General features: G+C 52.3%; 1 protein-coding gene across 7 annotated transcripts in view; it reads right to left on the minus strand.

The window, feature by feature from the left end:
- Positions 1-1,170: 1,170 nt before the first annotated feature.
- The window catches only part of LOC137305485 (synaptogyrin-1-like), a 31,730-nt gene continuing 11,394 nt past the window's right edge, over positions 1,171-21,506 (minus strand). Inside the window, exons 2-6 of one of the 7 annotated variants that reach the window (XM_067974328.1) lie at positions 15,162-15,399; positions 12,247-12,395; positions 6,430-6,587; positions 4,532-4,724; positions 1,171-2,591 (exon numbers count right to left, since the gene is read on the minus strand). In XM_067974328.1, coding sequence (XP_067830429.1) covers positions 6,441-6,587; positions 12,247-12,395; positions 15,162-15,399 — 534 coding nt within the window. In that variant the 3' untranslated portion in view covers positions 1,171-2,591; positions 4,532-4,724; positions 6,430-6,440. Of the gene's footprint in view, positions 2,706-4,531; positions 4,725-6,091; positions 6,654-10,854; positions 11,347-12,246; positions 12,396-15,161; positions 15,400-21,506 lie in introns of those variants that run through there. The other 6 variants (XM_067974325.1, XM_067974331.1, XM_067974329.1 and 3 more) reach the window with 6 other exon arrangements.

Here is a 21,506-nt window from a genome sequence, read left to right on the forward strand (position 1 = left end):
TCACCCAATGGTCTTTCTTCACCTGTGACCCTTGACATTGATGGGTCAGCCACCCCATGTGGACAGGTGTCAGTTTGGCTCTGTTAGTGGCACTGTCACCTCTGAGTCAGAAGGTCGTGGGGTTCAAGATAATGAAGCAGTCCGAGCCCGTATGCAGCAAGACCTGGACAACATCCAGGACTGGGCTGATAAATGGCAAGTAACATTCGCGCCAGACAAGTGCCAGGCAATGACCATCTCCAACAAGAGTCTAACCACCTCCCCATGACATTCAACGGCATTACCATCACCGAATCCCCCACCATCAACATCCTGAGGGTCACCATTGACCAGAAACTTAACTGGACCAGCCATATAAATACTGTGGCTACAAGAGCAGGTCAGAGGCTGGGTATTCTGCGGCGAGTGACTCACCTCCTGACTCCCCAAAGCCTTTCCACCATCTAAAAAGGCACAGGTCAGGAGTGTGATGGAATACTCTCCACTTGCCTGGATGAGTGCAGCTCCAACAACACTCAAGAAGCTTGACACCATCCAGGACAAAGTAGCCTGCTTGATTGGCACCCCATCCACCACCCTAAACATTCACCACCGGCGCACCGTGGCTGCAGCGTGTACCATCCACAGGATGCACTGCAGCAACTCGCCACGGCTTCTTCGACAGCACCTCCCAAACCTACAACCTCTACCACCTAGAAGGACAAGGGCAGCAGGCACATGGGAACACCACCACCTGCACGTTCCCCTCCAAGTCACACGCCATCCCGACTTGGAAATATATCGCCGTTCCTTCATCATCGCTGGATCAAAATCCTGGAACTCCCTTCCTAACAGCACTGTGGAAGAGCCTTCACCACACGGACTGCAGTGTTTCAAGAAGGCGGCTCACCACCATCTTCTCAAGGACAATTAGGGATGGGCAAGAGTAAAAAGTAAACTAGCAAATGACACGACTCGACTTACCGCAGAGATACAGGCTCTGGCAGAGTGCAGGGCTTCAAACTGCCAAGTGTGGCACCACTGAGCTCGGAGCTCTCAGGTGAAACAATCGGGAGAATTCCCATGGGAAATCGCAGCGATGAAGTCCAGCAGCGAACACAAGAACGGGCCACTTTGGGACTGAAAATTAAACCCACGCAAAATGGGTGCAGAAAGACGAACAGGAAACCATTTTATCTACTTGAAACATCTTTATTGAGAATCACAATGTTACAGATAAATATTTAATATCTGCTCACATACCACAAACAGGGGCCGCATTATGCGGGACAACAATATATAAAGACACAAGGGTTCCAGTTATACACCATGAATTCTATACACAGAATGCTACACACGGAGTTGGGCAATAAGTTAGTGGTTAGTGTAATGCGCTCTCTGATGGGCGGAGAGTTCAAGATCGGGCGGGCGATACATGGACAACAGACGGGACGGTTCACGTCCGTTATCCCCTCCCCTACCCCCCAACTCCGCACCGGGGGGGGGGGGGGGGGGGCAGGTGCCGAGACAACGGGAAAGTTTGCGCCTTTCGGAAATTCCAGACAGGCACGGTGTCACGCCAGGACTGAGCAATTCCGCTCAATACTCACTCCCCCGTCCTGTGCCACCAGGTTAAGTTCGTTCTCCGGCAGACACCGAGTTCGAAGCAGTAGGAACACTATTAACATGATATTTCCCCCCATTTAACCCTTATGCCACCCCCCCAAACTGGCCGTGATGACCGCTGCCGAGGAAGGGCCGTAACTCAAGCCCATTCCCAGGTCGTTTATTAAAAAAAGGGAAGAACTTGCATTTATATAGCGCCTTTCACCACCTCAGGACGTCCCAAAGTGCTTTTCGGCCAATGAAGTACTTTTGAAGTGTAGTCACTGTTGTAATGTAGGAAATGCGGCAACCAATTTGCGCACAGCAAGATCCCACAAGCAACAAGATAAATGACCAGATAATCTGTTTTAGTGATTTTGGTTGAGGGATAAATATTGGCCCCAGGACACCGGGGAGAACTCCCTTGCTCTTCTTCGAAACAGTGATCTTTTACATCCACCCGAGAGGGCTGATGGGGCCTCGGTTTGACGTCTCATCTGAAAGACGGCACCTCCCTCAGTACTGCCTGGATTATGTGCTGAAGTCTCTGGAGTGGGGCTTGAACGAGAGGTGCTTGAACAAGAGGTGCTACCCGAGTACATCACTAACCAATATCAGCTGTGTTTTGCAATTTTCTCTCCTGCACATGAAAAAAGGAATGTAGAAAAGGCTGGCAGCGTAGAGCAGCCGGAGGTCAGACTGGACACTCCGCCTTCATCACCTCCTCCTCCTGCGGTGCTCACTCTCTCCCCGAGGTATGGGCTCCACAGATCACGGTTCCCCCCCACCGCAGCAGCAGCTAAAGAATGTGGAGGATTGCAGCAGACACAGCTTCGAGGAACAGGGACTGCGAACCCTGTGCGCTCCCAACATTGGGTCCCACCCTCAATCACTGCTTGCCGATTTACCTCTCCTGCTCGTCCCAATCTTATTCGTGTCCTGTGCTATGGGATCTCAGCTTGGTTTCTCAACAGAAATCGCACAGATGCATTCGATACTTGCGGTACCTATCGAAGCATTACAATTTTATACACAAGATGTTTCCAGTGACAAAGTTGGCCTGTCGGGCGTTTCCAAAGCTCTGATCTCCTCACCAGGCAGCATTACCTCAAAGCCTGGGCCTAGCCCGTATCCATAGTAACACATAAAAAGGTTTTTTTTTAAAATACAACAGTAAAATACTATATGAAATACAGATTTATACGTTTTCTTTTAACTTTGTTAAGGATCAGCAGTTTAAATTGCAGTTGTTCCCCGGTTAGTACACAGAATACTAGGCAATCTCTAGAACGAGGTTCCGATAAGGCAGCATCTTAGACCCGCAGCCCCTCGCACTCTGTTCTCAAGCCACAACCTTGTGTTCTGTCGACTGCCATTGTGTTGGTTTAAGAGTAAAGGGTGAGTGTGTGTCGGCCTGTGCGTGTAGCAGCAATCTGACGAGACCACTCAAAGCTAATTACAACTAATTAAGGCCCAAGGGTCACCTGTTCTTCTTGCACGTTGACCCGTGATCAATGTGTCCGTCTATTCCACCCCTCCCCCAGCAGAGGGTGTTGACTCCTTATTGGGGTATGGGCACCATGGGGCCTGGCTATCCCTCTGCTACCAGGTAACTATTGTTCGTGCGAGAGCTTCAGTCAGTGGGCTACTCGGTGACAGAGGTCATCCAGGCCTGTCCTCCTCCCAGCTCCACACTGGATGGCGATCAGGAGCTGGAACCCTGGCTGATTTCCCCCACCCCCACCCCGAGGTGCTGAGGCCCAACTCTCGCCCCCCCCCCCCGACTGCCGCCTAGTCTGAGATCTGCTCACTCAGCACGGAATCAGAGCTGGGGCTCGTTTCCCATCTGTGCCCGGCTCAGTTTTAACATCGGGCTGGGCATTTAGACACCAGAGGCCGCTCCCTTAACCCTCGCTAAACTGTGGTTTCTACCTCAACGCTCGAACGGAAAGGGAATCCACTCCGAGGCCAGTGTGGAGATTTCACCCTCCCGCTCAATTCCACCACCAGTCAAAGGATACAACTCCACGACTGAGATGGTAAGAGTTTTCTCATAGACTGGGCTTGTATTCCATGGAGTGTAGGAGATTAAGGAGTGATCTAATTGAGGTGTTTGAGATGATTAAAGGATGTGATAGGGTGGATAGAGAGAAACTATTTCCTCTGGTGGGGGGAGACCAGAACAAGGGGGAATAACCTTAAAATTAGAGCCGGGCCGTTCAGGGGTGATGTCAGGAAGCATTTCTTCACACAAAGGGGATTGGAAATCTGGAACTCTCTCCCCCAAAAAGCTGTGAAGGCTGGGGGTCAATTGAAAATTTCAAAACTGAGATTGATAGGTATTTGTTGGGTAAGGGTACTAAGGGTTATGGAACCAAGGCGGGTAGATGGAGTTAAGATACAGATCAGCCATGATCTAATTGAGTGGCGGAACAGGCTCGAGGGGCTGAATGGCCTCCTCCTGTTCCTCTACATAACTCTACCTGAACAACTCGTGCTCAGTGCACCAGCTACGGTTCCAAGGTGTTAATACAATGATCATCTCGGAGGGTCATCACAAAATGTCACCACTTCTTAGGAGAATTTCTGCTCCCCCACTTTCTCGTCAACAAACTGAAATTCTCCTTGGGGGAGGTGGGGTTTGTAAAGACTCCCAGAAGAGCAAACCCCCCCCCTCTAACTGCGCCATGGAACCTTTCCATCTCCCACACCAGCCGCTCTAGTGGCCCAATCTCGAGTCCGCTCGCCAATTCAAGGCCGGATTTAGGCCGTGGGTCACCCAGCCTGTCCCAGGCCCCTTTCGGTCAGATGGATAATGGGTTTTCTCGACCAGTATTGACCTCTCCCCCCACAACACCACGCAACACGAATCGAAGAAGCCCTTTTGACGACATTTGCCCAACTGAAGTCATTCTGTAAAAAACAAGCCCCCTCTCTCTCCCCTCACCATTATAGCAGTGCCGATCGGATCCGGATTCACACATTTGCCCCCCTGCTCCCAGCTCGTGTAGAAAGCTCCTTCTATCAGTCCAGCTCCTCTCAGTTGGCCGGCAGAGACCATCAGAGACTCCGTGCAGGGGGAGCAGAGTCGTCCAGTTTAGGGGGAAGGCAGTGGGTCACCTGAAGCAAGTTGGCTCGAGCTACTTGGCAAAAGAGCGAGAGAGTCAAACCCCTCCCCCTCCCAGCACCGCCACCCAAACCCCTCCCCCGCCACCCCAAACCCCTCCCCCGCCACCCCAAACCCCTCCCCAGCACCGCCACCCCAAACCCCTCCCCCGCCCAGCACCGCCACCCCAAACCCCTCCCCCTACCGCCACCCCAAACCCCTCCCCCTACCGCCACCCCAAACCCCTCCCCCGCCCAGCACCGCCACCCCAAACCCCTCCCCCGCCCAGCACCGCCACCCCAAACCCCTCCCCCTACCGCCACCCCAAACCCCTCCCCCCTACCGCCACCCCAAACCCCTCCCCCGCCCAGCACCGCCACCCCAAACCCCTCCCCCGCCCAGCACCACCACCCAAACCCCTCCCGCCACCCCAAACCCCTCCCCCGCCACCCAATCCCCTTCCCCGCCCAGCCCCATATCACGGCGCTGGGATGTTGAGCACCAAAACCGCCCCTTCCAAATGCAACTGATTTCAGGCGCTGGGAAACATTGGCTTCCTTACAGAGGGAGAATTAAAGGGGGCCCCCACCCAAACACAGTGACGTTAATGATCCCACGCTGCCTTGCCCAACGCCTTCTGCGGGCTCGACTCGCCCGCTCTGCACCCTCTACACCCACGACCGGACGATTCCGTCCCCTGCCCCCCTCCCCATTTAACAGAAAAACATTCGGATTGGGATTAAATGCTGCTCCTCCCCCCTTTCCCCCACCAGCCCACCCCCTGGGCCCAACCAGCAGCCCGGGCTTGCAGGGTTTAAAATATTAGGGGCAATACTCTTTGCCAATCTGTTTGGATCTTCTCAAGTGGACTGGAAACTTCTGGGATTTTCCACCTCTCCATCCCATAAAAAACAATCGCTCTCTTGCTACTTTGTACTTTTAAAATAAGTGAAAATAGGTTTTCTTGACCTCTCTCCCCTCCTCCCCACTCTCTCCCAGTCTGTCTCTACCCCTCCACACAACACAGATCTAAGAAGCCCCTTTAACAACATTTGCCCAACTGAAGTCATTCTGTGGAACCCAAGCCCCCCCCCTCCCATCGCCATTACCTCAGTGCCAATCAGATCCGGATGGGGTTATGGATTCGCGTGTTTGTTCCCCTTCTCCCAGCCCATGTGTAAAGCTCCTTCTGTCAGTTTTGTGCGTGTGCGTGTGTGTGTGTGCGTGCGCGTGTGCGTGTGCGTGTGTGTTTGCACAGATCCCAGTGCTTGCAATAAGCAGCTACAGGGATCGGCAGGGTGGGGGGAGGACTTTGGGGAACCGTTGGATGGAAGTATCGGGAGAGGGCGTAGCTTTAAGGGATCAACCGCCTTTTCACAAATCAATAAATAAACTTCAGAATTAAAATAAAAATATATATATATATATATAACATTCCATCTAAAATTAGCTGCACTCAACTGAGCCGAGTTCTACAGCACAGGCGGCTCGAAGATCAGATCATTGCCCACTTTTGAGGTCCTTAAAGATTTATAAAGTGCGACTCAAATACAAGGATATTAAACCCCAACCTAACTACAACGTAACTTCAAACACAGTGATGGGCGCACACTTGTGATCTGCCAGAGCTTCATTCTGTTTAAACAAAGGGTTGCCCAGTAAAATGTGTATCTGTTCTGTGCGAGGGATTTTCTTTGTTTTGTTTCTGTTACTCTTTTGATGCCATCAGTTTTCCTCACCCTGGGCACTCTCAGTAGTCCTGCGTCTGGTATCCCTCTGGGCTGGAGGTATAAGGGCCTGTCGAGGCCTGTTGGTAGGTCCCCGGGGGCACCATTTCATCGCCGGAGACGTACGGTGCGTAGGGGACAGAGGGGTCCTGGCTCGGGTCGGTGTAGTCCTGTGAGAAAAGGGCGGAGTCAGCTCCCAGACGGTACCTCCGGTAGCCCAGGAATGCCAGACCGGCCTGTTCAACGGTGAGGGGGGAGCCAGAGAGAGAGAGGAAGAGAGAGAGAGAGAGAGAGCCAGAGAGGGGGAGAGAGAGAGAGCGAGAACCAGAGAGAGAGATATAGAGCACGCACCAGAGTGAGTGCGGGAGTGCCAAAGAGAGAGAGGGAGACAACACAAGGGGAGGAGAGGCAGAGAACAGAGAGAGAGAGGACACTGCTGTTAGTGATGTTAATATGCACAGATTATTAAAAAATAACTTTCTGAAAGCATAGCACACTGAGTTAGACCAAAGTTTATGCAGTTAACACATCAGGAGGCAGTTTTGAAAGGTCTTAATGTGAGCAGTGCGACAGATCCAAGCAGTAAATCTTTCTGCATCTGCAGGTAGCGTTAAACACAGGGAGACACAGAAATACGTAGAAGTTCCCACGGACTCCCTCGAGGGCTCTGTTAGTAACTGAGTTCAGGAGATTAATCCAGCGAGACCCTTTGTCACATCCATCAATTCAATTCCAAAACATGTGCAAATTTAGGGTCTGTGAACTCCAGTCCCACTCCCTGCATTGAACGTCGGAGAAATTGGTGGGGTGGGAGGCGGACATCCCTCTTCACCCAATGGACCCAATCAGCGTAAAACCTGGTGTAAAACCATGGTACAGGGCTCAGGTAGGGGGTATTTATTGGAATAGAAATGTCCAAACCAGACTGTGGTGTAAAGATAAATAATCAGAGGTGTTAGCAGAATCTGCCCATTGGGAACACTTTCCAAAATTAGCTGAATCAGTGCATGCAACAAGTGGAATTGGGGAACACCAGGGGTGAAGGCGGGGGGGGAAACACCAGGGGTGAAGGGGGGGGGGGGGGGAACACCAGGGGTGAAGGGGGGGGGGGGAAACACCAGGGGTGAAGGCGGGGGGGGAAACACCAGGGGTGAAGGCGGGGGGGGAAACACCAGGGGTGAAGGCGGGGGGGGAAACACCAGGGGTGAAGGCGGGGGGGGAAACACCAGGGGTGAAGGCGGGGGGGGGAAACACCAGGGGTGAAGGCGGGGGGGGGAAACACCAGGGGTGAAGGCGGGGGGGGGGAAACACCAGGGGTGAAGGCGGGGGGGGAAACACCAGGGGTGAAGGCGGGGGGGGAAACACCAGGGGTGAAGGCGGGGGGGGAAACACCAGGGGTGGAGGGGGGGGGGGAAACACCAGGGGTGAAGGGGGGGGGGGGGGAAACACCAGGGGTGAAGGGGGGGGGGGGGGAAACACCAGGGGTGAAGGGGGGGGGGGGGGAAACACCAGGGGTGAAGGGGGGGGGAAACACCAGGGGTGAAGGGGGGGGGGAACACCAGGGGTGAAGGGGGGGGGGAACACCAGGGGTGAAGGGGGGGGGGGGAAACACCAGGGGTGAAGGGGGGGGGGAACACCAGGGGTGAAGGGGGGGGGGGGGAAACACCAGGGGTGAAGGGACGGTCGCGAGGAGATTTGATGGGAGGTATTCAAAATCATGAAGGGTCTGGATAGAGAGAAACTGTTCCCATTGGCGGACAGGTCAATGACCAGAGGACACAGATTTAAGCTGATTGGCAAAAGAACCAAAGGTGACCTGAGGAAAAACATTTTCACACAGCGAGTGGTCAGGATCAGGAATATGCTGGGGGGGGGGGGGGGGAAGAGAGAAGAAAGAGGGAAGGGGGGAGGGGGGGAGAAAGAGGGAAGGGGGGAGGGGGGGAAGAAAGAGGGAAGGGGGGAGGGGGGGAAGAAAGAGGGAAGGGGGGAGGGGGGGAGGGAAGGGGGGAGGGGGGGAAGAAAGAGGGAAGGGGGGAGGGGGGGAAGAAAGAGGGAAGGGGGGAGGGGGGGAAGAAAGAGGGAGGGGGGGAGGGGGGGGAAGAAAGAGGGAAGGGGGGAGGGGGGGAAGAAAGAGGGAAGGGGGGAGGGGGGGAAGAAAGAGGGAAGGGGGGAGGGGGGGAAGAAAGAGGGAGGGGGGGGAAGAAAGAGGGAGGGGGGGGAAGAAAGAGGGAGGGGGGGGAAGAAAGAGGGAGGGGGGGGAAGAAAGAGGGAGGGGGGGGAAGAAAGAGGGAGGGGGGGGAAGAAAGAGGGAGGGGGGGGAAGAAAGAGGGAGGGGGGGGAAGAAAGAGGGAGGGGGGGGAAGAAAGAGGGAGGGGGGGGGGAAGAAAGAGGGAGGGGGGGGGGAAGAAAGAGGGAGGGGGGGGGGAAGAAAGAGGGAGGGGGGGGGGAAGAAAGAGGGAGGGGGGGGGGAAGAAAGAGGGAGGGGGGGGGAAGAAAGAGGGAGGGGGGGGGAAGAAAGAGGGAGGGGGGGGGAAGAAAGAGGGAGGGGGGGGGAAGAAAGAGGGAGGGGGGGGGGAAGAAAGAGGGAGGGGGGGGGAAGAAAGAGGGAGGGGGGGGGAAGAAAGAGGGAGGGGGGGGGAAGAAAGAGGGAGGGGGGGAAGAAAGAGGGAGGGGGGGAAGAAAGAGGGAGGGGGGGAAGAAAGAGGGAGGGGGGGAAGAAAGGGAGGGGGGGGAAGAAAGAGGGAGGGGGGGAAGAAAGAGGGAGGGGGGGAAGAAAGAGGGAGGGGGGGGAAGAAAGAGGGAGGGGGGGGAAGAAAGAGGGAGGGGGGGAAGAAAGAGGGAGGGGGGGGAAGAAAGAGGGAGGGGGGGGAAGAAAGAGGAGGGGGGGGAGAAAGAGGGAGGGGGGGGAAGAAAGAGGGAGGGGGGGGAAGAAAGAGGGAGGGGGGGGAAGAAAGAGGGAGGGGGGGGAAGAAAGAGGGAGGGGGGGGAAGAAAGAGGGAGGGGGGGGAAGAAAGAGGGAGGGGGGGGAAGAAAGAGGGAGGGGGGGGAAGAAGAGGGAGGGGGGGGAAGAAAGAGGGAGGGGGGGGGAAGAAAGAGGGAGGGGGGGGGAAGAAAGAGGGAGGGGGGGGGAAGAAAGAGGGGAGGGGGGAAGAAAGAGGGAGGGGGGGAAGAAGAGGGAGGGGGGAAGAAAGAGGGAGGGGGGGAAGAAAGAGGGAGGGGGGGAAGAAAGAGGGAGGGGGGGAAGAAAGAGGGAGGGGGGGGAAGAAAGAGGGAGGGGGGGAAGAAGAGGGAAGGGGGGGAAGAAAGAGGGAAGGGGGGGAAGAAAGAGGGAAGGGGGGAAGAAAGAGGGAAGGGGGGAGGGGGAAGAAAGAGGGAGGGGGGGGAAGAAAGAGGAAGGGGGGGAAGAAAGAGGGAGGGGGGGGAAGAAAGAGGGAGGGGGGGGAAGAAAGAGGGAGGGGGGGAAGAAAGAGGGAGGGGGGGGAAGAAAGAGGGAGGGGGGGGGAAGAAAGAGGGAGGGGGGGGGGGAAGAAAGAGGGAGGGGGGGGAAGAAAGAGGGAGGGGGGGGGAAGAAAGAGGGAGGGGGGGGGAAGAAAGAGGGAGGGGGGGGAAGAAAGAGGGAGGGGGGGGGAAGAAAGAGGAGGGGGGGGGAAGAAAGAGGGAGGGCGGGGGGGAAGAAAGAGGGAGGGGGGGGGAAGAAAGAGGGAGGGGGGGGGAAGAAAGAGGGAGGGGGGGGAAGAAAGAGGAGGGGGGAAGAAAGAGGGAGGGGGGGGAAGAAGAGGGAGGGGGGGGGAAGAAAGAGGGAGGGGGGGGGAGAAAGAGGAGGGGGGGGAAGAAAGAGGGAGGGGGGGGAAGAAAGAGGGAGGGGGGGGGAAGAAAGAGGGAGGGGGGGGGAAGAAAGAGGGAGGGGGGGGGAAGAAAGAGGGAGGGGGGGGGAAGAAAGAGGGAGGGGGGGGAAGAAAGAGGAGGGGGGGGAGAAAGAGGGAGGGGGGGGAAGAAAGAGGGAGGGGGGGAAGAAAGAGGGAGGGGGGGGGAAGAAAGAGGGAGGGGGGGGAAGAAAGAGGGAGGGGGGGGAAGAAAGAGGGAGGGGGGGGAAGAAAGAGGGAGGGGGGGGAAGAAAGAGGGAGGGGGGGGAAGAAAGAGGGAGGGGGGGGAAGAAAGAGGGAGGGGGGGGAAGAAAGAGGGAGGGGGGGGAAGAAAGAGGGAGGGGGGGGAAGAAAGAGGGAGGGGGGGGAAGAAAGAGGGGAGGGGGGGAAGAAAGAGGGAGGGGGGGGAAGAAAGAGGGAGGGGGGGGAAGAAAGAGGGAGGGGGGGGGGAAGAAAGAGGGAGGGGGGGGGGAAGAAAGAGGGAGGGGGGGGGGAAGAAAGGGAGGGGGGGGGGGAAGAAAGAGGGAGGGGGGGGGAAGAAAGAGGGAGGGGGGGGGGAAGAAAGAGGAGGGGGGGGGGGGAAGAAAGAGGGAGGGGGGGGGGAAGAAAGAGGGAGGGGGGGGGGAAGAAAGAGGGAGGGGGGGGGGGAAGAAAGAGGGAGGGGGGGGGGGGAGGCAGGGGGGGGGGAGGCAGGGAGGGGGAAGAAACGAGGGGGGAGCTTGTGAAACTGCACCTCCTGAATCGTGCAGCTCCCGGTGCCTGAATCGAGTCCTGTTTGAACACCGGGCTTTTCACTTCTCATTAACCAGGATCCAGTTGCAGGCATTGAGTTATCGCAGCAGAAGGCAGAGATGCCTCGGCAAGCGGGATTGTTTGCATTCAGATCAGGTGTCACCCCGTACGCAGTGTTCAACCCCTGAATTTAAGAGACAGAGTGTGTGAAAGCAGTGCGGGTCAGGGCAGTTAAGCGAGCGGAGGGGGTTGGCTGTGATGGAAACAATTTATTGTACTCCTCAGTGAAGGTGATGTCCTTTAATCGATCCATGGCAAAAAGCACCAGGTAACCCTGCAAAAGGAAGGCGTGGGAATTGGAGGAAAGGCACAGTAATCACCAGGGAGTAAAAATGCCAGTTTTATACACAAGGCTGCATGTCTTGCTGCACACAGCAATAACACGGGAGCTGCAAAACGTCAAAGCTTAAAAATTCGTCATTTACTCTCTTCCCAAGTGTTAGCTTTATAAGACGGGTTAGATACAGAGTAAAGCTCCCTCCACACTGTCCCATCAAACACTCCCAGGGCAGGTACAGGGTTAGATACAGAGTAAAGCTCCCTCTACACTGTCCCATCAAACACTCCCAGGGCAGGTACAGGGTTAGATACAGAGTAAAGCTCCCTCTACACTGTCCCATCAAACACTCCCAGGGCAGGTACAGGGTTAGATACAGAGTAAAGCTCCCTCTACACTGTCCCTTACCTCCAATTGCGATGATAGCCGCCCACAGCACCATTTCCTACGCCGACCACATAGTGAGATTTAATGGGTGATTCGACGAGGCTCTGATGGGTAATTGGGACCCAAAGTGTCAAAGCCCCAACTCCAACCCTTGCTCTGATCTAGGGAAGTTGGTCGTAAGTCCTCATGAAATCCTCCTGAAGCATTAAATTAGGGCAAGTTTTCAGCACTGGGCTCATGCCAGATGGGGACTGAATGAAGATGGGCCCCGAAGTCGAGTCCAACAGAAGCACTAAAGTCAACGGACAAGAGGATACAGTCAACCCTTAATAGTTTGGGTGTGGATTGGACCCCAGGTCCTGGGGGGGTGTGAAGGGAACAGCTTCCAACCCACTCTGCTACCCTCTCCGCTCAGCTATCCCCCCCCACCAGTCACCCCCTCCGCTCATCCTGTCAGGGTGCAGGGGATTGAAAATGGAACAGCTCGACCGTTGAGCGTCAAGAACTCACCCAGGTGAAGATGGAGAAGAAGGAGAATGTGATGGCTGCTCGAGCAGCATCTGCCCCTTCCTTCAACGGGTTATCATCCTCCAGGTTCGTCATCTGCCACTGGTTGGTGAGGAAACAGAATCCAACAAACCACAGGAAGGACCAAAACACTGTTTGGAGGGGAATAAAAAATGTTAAAAATAGGAGAACTGTAACTTTTGATCCTACTGGAGCTGTGACCCGCTCTCTATCCCTTCCCGGGATCACGCTGACTCTCAATGGGGGGGTGGGCCAGGCAATGAGTTCCTCAGGAACCATCAACCTCCACTACCTCAACCGAGTGCCAATTCTTCATGGGTGAGCCCAGGCAGCTGGCTATTTGACTGGGGAAAGCATCACCATCAAACCTGATCCAGTCCTCACCTGCTGACAACGCATGGCCAGAGGTCATTGGACAGCCATGGCTGGACTTTGCCCTCCGTAGCTCAGTGGGTGCCCTCTGCTGAGCCAAGCTGACTCCGCCCAGCTCCAGGGATCCAGCCCGAACCCCTCCTATTGTTCAGTGCCCAGTACCACACCGGGTAACCCACCGGGCCATTGTGCATCTGAAGGAGGCGGGCGGGAGGGGGTGACCAAACACTTGGTCAAAGAAGTGGTTTTCAAGGATGGACTTAAAAGGAGGAGAGGGAAGTGGTGAGGCGAAGAGGTTTAGGGAGGGAATTCCAGAACGTGGGGCCTAGGCGGCTGAAGGCATGGCCGCTAACAGCGGGGTGAAGGAAGGGGGAACGCACAGAAGGCCAGAGGAAGAGGAATGGAAGGTTCGAGGAGGGCTGGAGAAGGTTTAAAGAAAGAAAGGTGGCCATTCCCTTCAAGTAATTTTTGCTACTAATGTGCCAGTAGGAAAGATTTGCATTTATATAGCGCCTTTCACAACCTCAGGAAATCCCAAAGCACTTTTCATCCAATGCAGTACTTTTTGAAATGCAGTCACTGTTGTAATGTAGGAAATGCGGCAGCCAATTTGCGCACAGCAAGAGCCCACAAACAGCAGTGTGATAATGACCAGATAATCTGTTTTTTAGTGATGTTGGTTGAGGGATAAATATTGGCCCAGGACACCGGGGAGAACTCCCCTGCTCTTCTTCGAAATAGTACCTTGAGATCTTTTACCCAACAACGATAGGCCAGTCAGTTTAACCTCAGCGGTGGGGAAACTTTTAGAAACGATAATCCGGGACAGAATTAACTGTCACTTGGACGACAGTGGATTGATTAGGGAAAGCCAGCACGGATTTGTTAAAGGCAAATCGTGTTTAACTAACCCGACAGCGTTTTTTGATGAGGTAACAGCGAGGGTAGATAAGGGCAATGCGGTTGATGTGGTGTATATGGACTTTTAAAAGGCGTTTGATAAAGTGCCGCACGGTAGGCTTATCATCAAGATTGCGGCCCATGGAATAAAGGGGGCAGTAGCAACATGGATACAGAATTGGCTAAGGGACAGGAAATAGAGAGTAGTGGTGAACGGTTGTTTTTCGGACTGGAGGGAGGTGTACAGTGGTGCTCCCCAGGGGTCAGTGCTGGGACCACTGCTTTTCTTGATATATATCAATGACTTGGACTTGGGTGTACAGGGCACAATTTCAAAATTTGCAGATGACACAAAACTTGGAAGTGTAGTGAACAGTGAGGAGGATAGTGATGGACTTCAAGAGGATATAGACAGGCTGCTGGGAATGGGCGGACACGTGGCAGATGAAATTTAACGCATAAAAATGCGAAGTGATACATTTCGGTAGGAAGAACGAGGAGAGGCAATATAAACTAGAGGGCACAATTCTAAAAGGGGTGCAGGAATAGAGAGATCTGGGGGAGTATGTGCACAAATCGTTGAAGGTGGCAGGGCAGGTTGAGAAAGTGGTTAAAAAAGCATACGGGATCCTGGGCTTTATAAATAGAGACACAGAGTACAAAAGTATGGAAGTCATGATGAACCTTTATAAAACACTGGTTCGGCTACAACTGGAGTATTTAGAGTATTGTGTCCAGTTCTGGGCACCGCACCTCAGGAAAGACGTGAAGGCCTTAAAGAGGGTGGAGAAGAGATTTATTGGAATGATTCCAGGGATGAGGGACTTTAGTTACATGGACAGACTGGAGAAGCTGGGATTGTTCTCCTTGGAACAGAGATGGTTGCGAGGAGATTTGATAGAGGTATTCAAAATCATGAATATCTAGACAGTAGAGAGAAACTGTTCCCATTGGCGGAAGGGTCAAGAACCAGCGGACAGAGATTTAAGGTGATTGGCAAAAGAACCAAAGGCGACATGAGGAAAAACTTTTTTTCACACAGCGAGTGGTTAGGATCTGGAATGCGCTGCCCGAGGGGGTGGTGGAGGCAGATTCAATCATGGCCTCCCAAAGGGAACTGGATAAGTACTTGAAAGGAAAAAATTTGCAGGGCTACAGGGATAGGGCAGGGGAGTGGGACTAGCTGGATTGCTCTTGCATAGAGTCGGCATGGACTTGATGGGCCGAATGGCCTCCTTCGGTGCTGTAACCTTTCTATGGTTCTATACATCCACCCGAGGGGGCAGACGGGGCCTCGCTTTAACATCTCATCCGAAAGACAGCACCTCCGACAGTGCAGCACTCCCTCGGTACTGCACTGGGAGCGTCGGCCTGGATTTTGTGCTCCAGTCTCTGGAGTGGGACTTGAACCCACGACCTTCTGACTCAGAGGCAAGAGTGCTGCCCACTGAGCCACGGCTGACAGAGATAGGGAGAGGGCGAGGCCAAGAAGGGATTTAAACACGAGGATGATCATTTTAAACTGGATGCGTCGGGGGTCCAATGTAGAGCACAGGGGTGATGGGTGTAATTGCTCTTTGCCCAGGAGTTACCAACAAGGTCCATTAACAATGACACACACTGACCTGAAAATCCAATGTCGCCCAGGACCACCTTTTTCCGGTCCTTCACGCTGCTGATCTGCGGGAAATAGGCATCGAGAGCGAGGAAGGCCATGCTTCCGAAGAAGGCCAGCACGCCGATGGTGATGCCGTAGTTACAGGCGTTAGGGTTGCGGTTGAAGATGCAGTGTTGCTCCACCTCACTCGGCCGGTTCACGTAACCTTCGTTGACGATCGATCCAAAGACTACAATCGAAAACATCTGCAGATAAAGAGGGAGAGCGCAGATCTAGTACAGGCGTTACAGCTCGGCCCGGTCCCGGCCCAGTGAGGCCTCAGCCAGGCCCACAGTGCAGCTTAGTGCTATAGCAGTGCTTTAAATCTTACAGGCTCCCATCACCTCAAACCAGTAATGTTATTTTACAAAACCATTAACATTTGCCTGACGACCATTTTGGTAACTAACTCTGAACGACACAGTTTGAGAAACGCTGCTTTAAACAGATTCCACTCGATGCAGCATCACGTAACCAACTCCTAGGAGTGCTGCCATGACAACCGCATGGGCACGGCATCCAGTTTAATCAAGTGTCAGACGCTGGCTAAAGGAATGTTACCGTCTGCACTCGATCGCCTGCCACCCAGATAGACAGAGAGAGAGAGAGAGAGCGCGAGCCGGAGGGTACAATATTTACGAACAAGGGCACTGCCTCACATCACAGGTGGTCTCTTCACTCCATCAATCCTACATCCATTTACGACCTGATCTCGGACTTTACTTTTCTGCTATTTTTCGCCCTCCTGAATTTTGCTGACTCTTTGCTCGGGTATAACTCCCAGGCATCAGGCGTCCGTCCTGCAATTCACCCAAGCGGCCATTCTTTGCGAGCTGTTTAACTGTGGAGGGCATCGAAGCCAAGTCTCATCCTGTCCTCCTTACTCCCCCTACCAGACAGACAGACACAGACACAGACACACAACTTCACAAACAACTTGACACTGAGCCACTATAAGGAGATATTAGGACAGATGATCAAAAGCTTGGTCAAAGAGGTAGGTTTTAAGGAGCATCTTTAAAGGAGAGAGAGGCAGAGAGATTTCCAGAGTTTAGGGTCTAGGCAGCTAAAGGCACGGCCGCCAATGATGGATCTAAATCGGGGATGCGCATGCGCAAAAGACCAGAATTGGAAGCGATTACAGAGATAGCTAAGACCTATTTAATATATTAATAATCTTATGTCTGGGTGCACTTCCTGCCAACTTTTACCATTATAAATTCTTGTGTCCACATTTATAATTGAAACTGCTCTGTAGCCCGCTCACTGGCCGACAGTTTCCCAAATAAATTGGACAAACGAGTTGATGATACAAATATAAAAATAAAGACAGAATTAATTATTTTAAAACGGAACTGAGAGGTTATACCTATCAGGAAAGATTGAACAGGCTGGGGCCCTTTAGAAAAGAGAAGGCTGAGGGGTGACCTGAAAAGAGGTCTTTAAGATTATGAAAAGGTTTGATAGGGTAGACATAGAGAAGATGTTTCCACTTGTGGGAGAGACCAAAACTAGGGGCCATGAATATAAGATAATCACTAATAAATCCAATAGGGAATTCAGGAGAAACTTCTTTACCCAGGGAGTGGTTAGAATGTGGAACTCGCTACCACAAGGAGTGGTTGAGGTGAATAACGTTGATGTATTTAAGGGGAAGCTCGATAAACACATGAGGGAGAAAGGAACAGAAGGATATGCTGATAGGGTGAGATGAAGTAGAGAGGGAGGAGGCTCGTGTGGAGCACAATCACCGGCACAAACCAGTTGGGCCGAATGGCCTGTGTCTGTGCTGTACATTCGATGTAAGGACTGAGTTACATCGAGCACATTCTGGCCCAATTATCTCCTGCCCACTAACCCAGCTTCAGCTGAAGACTGCAGTTGGTTTTTGATTCTGTGTGCAAAGCCACAAGAGACTGACTAGTTTTTAAATAAAAAAATATAAGATAGAGGTGCAGAAATTCTATCGTTTGAAACTGAACAGAGAGGCGGCCAAGTGTCCAGCACAATCGACAATGGCTCGGGTCACATGAAAGGAGCCTTGTGACACTTGCTTCAATGCCTGTTCTTCATTCACTCAGGCTGCAACAGGAGAGATGAGGTCTCTGCATCGGGCGGTCCTCAAGCAGGATCTAAAAATACTAACGTTAATTTGCCTTCACTAAAGCCACTTTGTTCTTCATCTTGTTACAGAAGGGACTAACAGAAACCACGAGGGGAGAGATGAAAGAGCTGACGATTTGTAACATTGCAAACAAGATTATTTTGAAACCCCTGGCATGACACAGCAGTATTCCTGTCTGTAGTTCTCAGATAACATGGTTGAAACTTTTAGAATAAAATAATTATCGCTCTATCCCCTCAACAACAATCTCCCAAACCCATCACCTCCACCACCTAGAGGGACAAGGGCAGCAGGTGCATGGGAACACCATCACCTCCAAGTCCCCCTCCGAGTCACACACCATCCCCACTTGGAAATATATCGCCGTTCCTTCATTGTCGCTGGGTGAAAATCCTGGAACTCCCTTCCTAACAGCACTGTGGGAGAACCTTCACCACACGGACTGCAGCGGTTCAAGAAGGCGGCTCACCACCACCTTCTCAAGGGGCAACTAGAGAGGGGCAATAAATTGATGCCCATATCCTGAGGAAAAAAAGTTGCCCGCCTGAATGACATGGGACAGTTTAGAGTGAAGTGATGTTTCAAGCACAAGCTGCAAGATAAGATGTTGATTCAGGGAGGGGAGAAAATATGGACCAGGAAAGATTAGACACAAACTGACTCAACAAACACCATCAAAAAACAGATTATTTGCTCGTTTATCTCTTGGCTGTTTATGGGAGCTTGCCGTGCTCAAATGGGCTGCCGCATTTCCCTACAAAACACCAGTGACTGTACTTCAAAAGTAATTCAGCGGCCGTGAAGCGTTTTGGGACATTTCTGAAAGACAAGAGAAGGCACTACAGAAATGCAAGTTCTTCTCTCTTCTTACAAATACAATCTGACAGGCAAGAGACCCACAGATTTGTTGCAGTCTCATCACGTACAGCGAGCTAAAGATTGGCATGGGACAACTGGCAGACTCGAGCCTTCCAACCTGAAGAAAACTCGAGGAGCGTGAAGATTTGGCCAACTGCAGGTGGTCTGAAGTGGAGCCAAATTTGCCAGCCATTCCCGTAGGTGCTAGGACAATATCACAACATAATTCTGGATGATGAAGTACATTCAGCCTATCCATCCACAGCGACCCTAGGCTCCCCCCATTGTTGCACCCAATTGGCCCTTAAATGATTCCAAGGTTTTCTTCTCCACTCCTCCATTGAGTCCATTCCATGTGTCGATCACTCTCCGTGTGAATAACCTCCTAATATAAGTCCAAAAGTTACCCTTTACTAGTATGAGCCTATGTGGTCCTCTTGCAACTTAATGTAATATTCCAGATTTACCTTTTCGACTATCACTTATACTCTTCTATAAGGTCACCTCTCAGACACCTCCTTTCCAAGTCAAACAGCCCAAGTATCTCCAGTCTTTCTTCATAACTCAGACCGCCTGACACTGGGGATTAGTCTCTGCACCGCCTCCAGCACTCAAATGTCTCCCATGACTATTCCAATGCTCTCCTGGCCGGTCCTCCCACCTTCCACTCTCTGTAAACTTGAGCTCATGCAAAACTCTGCTGCCCGTATCCTAACTCGCACCAAGTCCCGTTCACCCATCACCCCCTGTGCTCACTGACCTACATTGACTCCCAGTCCGGCAACGCCTCAATTTTAAAATTCTCATCCCCGTGTTCAAATCCCTCCATGGCCCTCGCCCCTCCCTATCTCTGTAACCTCCTCCAATCCTACAACCCTCTGAGATCTCTGCGCTCCTCCAATTCTAGCCTTTTGTGCATCCCCGATTTTAATCGCTCCACCATTGGCGGCCGTGCCTTCAGCTGCCTGGGCCCTAAGCTCTGGAATTCCCTCCCTAAACCTCTCCGCCTCTCTACCTCTTCGAGGCTCGGTGTCAAATTTTGTCTGATTTATGCTCCTGTGAAGCGCCTTGGGACATTTCACTACGTTAAAGGCACTGTATAAACAGGAGTTGTTGTGTCTCAGTGACCAGTACTCAAGGTGCGGTCTGACCAGAGGACGGTAGAGTTCGGTCACGGCTATCTCTGGTTTGTACTCTTAATGTTTTGCCCCTGTAGTCAACATTCGATTGGCTTTGTGTCCAAGTATTAAAGACAGCAGCTGGTTGTTTTAGAAATGGAGGGGGGGGGGGGGGGGGTGGGCGGGCGGTAGTGGGAAGATGAGCAGACATGTAGAGAATGGGTTTGAAAGGACTGCACACATCTTATATTAGACTGTTTACAGAATTCAACTGCGTAACGCTAGCAGAATTACTCCACCAGCGTTGCTCACTTGCTCCAGTGCAGCGATTCTCTCTCACCCCAGACTTGCTCTCACTCCCTACGTCTCCTGCCCTCCCCACTAACAGCCACTCTCTTCTTCCGGCCATTATTTCTCCGTCCCTTTCGAGCTGTGCATTGCTTCAATTATTTCCTGACTTTCCTCACTCCCTTCATTATTACCCAGAGCTGTCAAGGTCAGGGAACTGTAAGGAATGAGATTTAATGATCAAAAAGAATAAGCTCGATCACAAACCCATTTAAACACTCAGCGCACAATCTTTTTTTGAAAAACAAGAACCCAGAGCGCTATGAAAATAGGCTACAGTTTCAAACCAAACTCTGCAAATCTCACTCCAAATGACTAAGTGCGGATGGTGCTCTGTAAATAGCATTCTCTCTCACTCTTTCCCTATTTTCTCTCCCCCTTTAAACTCCTCCCTCTGCTTCTCTCCCCGTCAGTTTCATTCCATCGAGGAAGCTAATCCTCCAATGACCCTAGCGGAAAGGAACACAGTCAAGTCAGCAAGGCCTCATACCCCACACAGTATGCATCTGTACGCACAGAGCCTGTACATAACTCACACAGCTTGACACACCCAACCCTGCACAGAAACGCTGCGTGCACCAAGGTACAGCCGGGGTTTACACGAGGGTTTCAGTGAAGCGGAACGGGGGTTGTATCAGTCTCCGTGTGACTGAGCCAGTCTAACCCTCGTGATCCAGGAGTATGTGTCCTGGGCTGCAAAGCTCAGGGCTAAACAATGGCCATAACATAGGCAGAATGGAATTCAGGTAGTATTCTTTCTTCATCTCCCGTCAATCAAAAAGACAGAATATATCCATCTGTAAGATGCACTTTGACAGGCTAAAGTAACAAATCAGATTTATTTACACATAGTTTATAAAAAAATACATGGACCTGGGCGATACTACAAGTACAAGACAACACAGTTAAAGGTACAGCGTACCGGGATCATCACGTGTCAGTCACCTATGACTGCCCTCACTTCTGTAGAACATCTCCTGTGGGTAGGAGACAGATCAACAATATCTGTCGGCTCTCTGAAACCAGCCTTTGCTGGCTCTGCTCATGGAGCTCCTTTCCTTCTGAAATCTCATTACGAGAACAATCTCTGTAGATCTGTCAACACTGGTTCCATCTCTCCCTTTGAATAGAGGGGGCTGCCCATCAACCTTGATTAAATCGAACATCGAAGTACGAGCACCATTTCTCCCACAACACGCAGAATCTCAAGATATTTCCCCCGAGATTAATACTGAATCGCCGGGCCCACTTGCTGCGGTGAGGGATGACGTGTTTACCAAGCAGTCCACACTTTTAAGGGTTTCCGTTTGCATTTTTTAAACAGACCCTTCCCAATCAGGGATCAAATATTTTACTGTAACTCACTCACTCTCACAACCAGAGAGTCTCTGATCCTCCATTCTAAACTGAGGGACAGAAAAAACTCCACTTTAAATCTGAACTACAATTGCTCTTATATTTAGATAGGGGAGATGAGGAGATTTTTTTTTAACGCAGCGAGTTATGATGATCTGGAATGCGCTGCCTGAAAGGGCGGTGGAAGCAGGTTCAATAGTAACTTTCAAAAGGGATTTGGATAAATACTTGAAGGGGAAAAATTTGCAGGGCTATGAGGAAAGAGATGGGGAATGGGACTAATTGGATAGCTCTTTCTAAGAGCCAGCACAGGCACGATGGGCCAAATGGCCTCCTTCTGTGCTGTAAGATTCTATAATTCTATGATGCACAGACAAATGACAAAAAAAGTTTGTCGTCACCGTGAAGTGAACTGCACAATACCCAGCAGAACAATTATTGATTCTGTCCTTACAAACCTGAGATGTGTCTGGAGAGAGCATTGTGGACTGATCAACACTAGGGTGAG

Source organism: Heptranchias perlo, chromosome 40, assembly GCF_035084215.1.
Source record: "Heptranchias perlo isolate sHepPer1 chromosome 40, sHepPer1.hap1, whole genome shotgun sequence".
In the NCBI taxonomy this organism is placed as follows: domain Eukaryota; kingdom Metazoa; phylum Chordata; class Chondrichthyes; order Hexanchiformes; family Hexanchidae; genus Heptranchias; species Heptranchias perlo.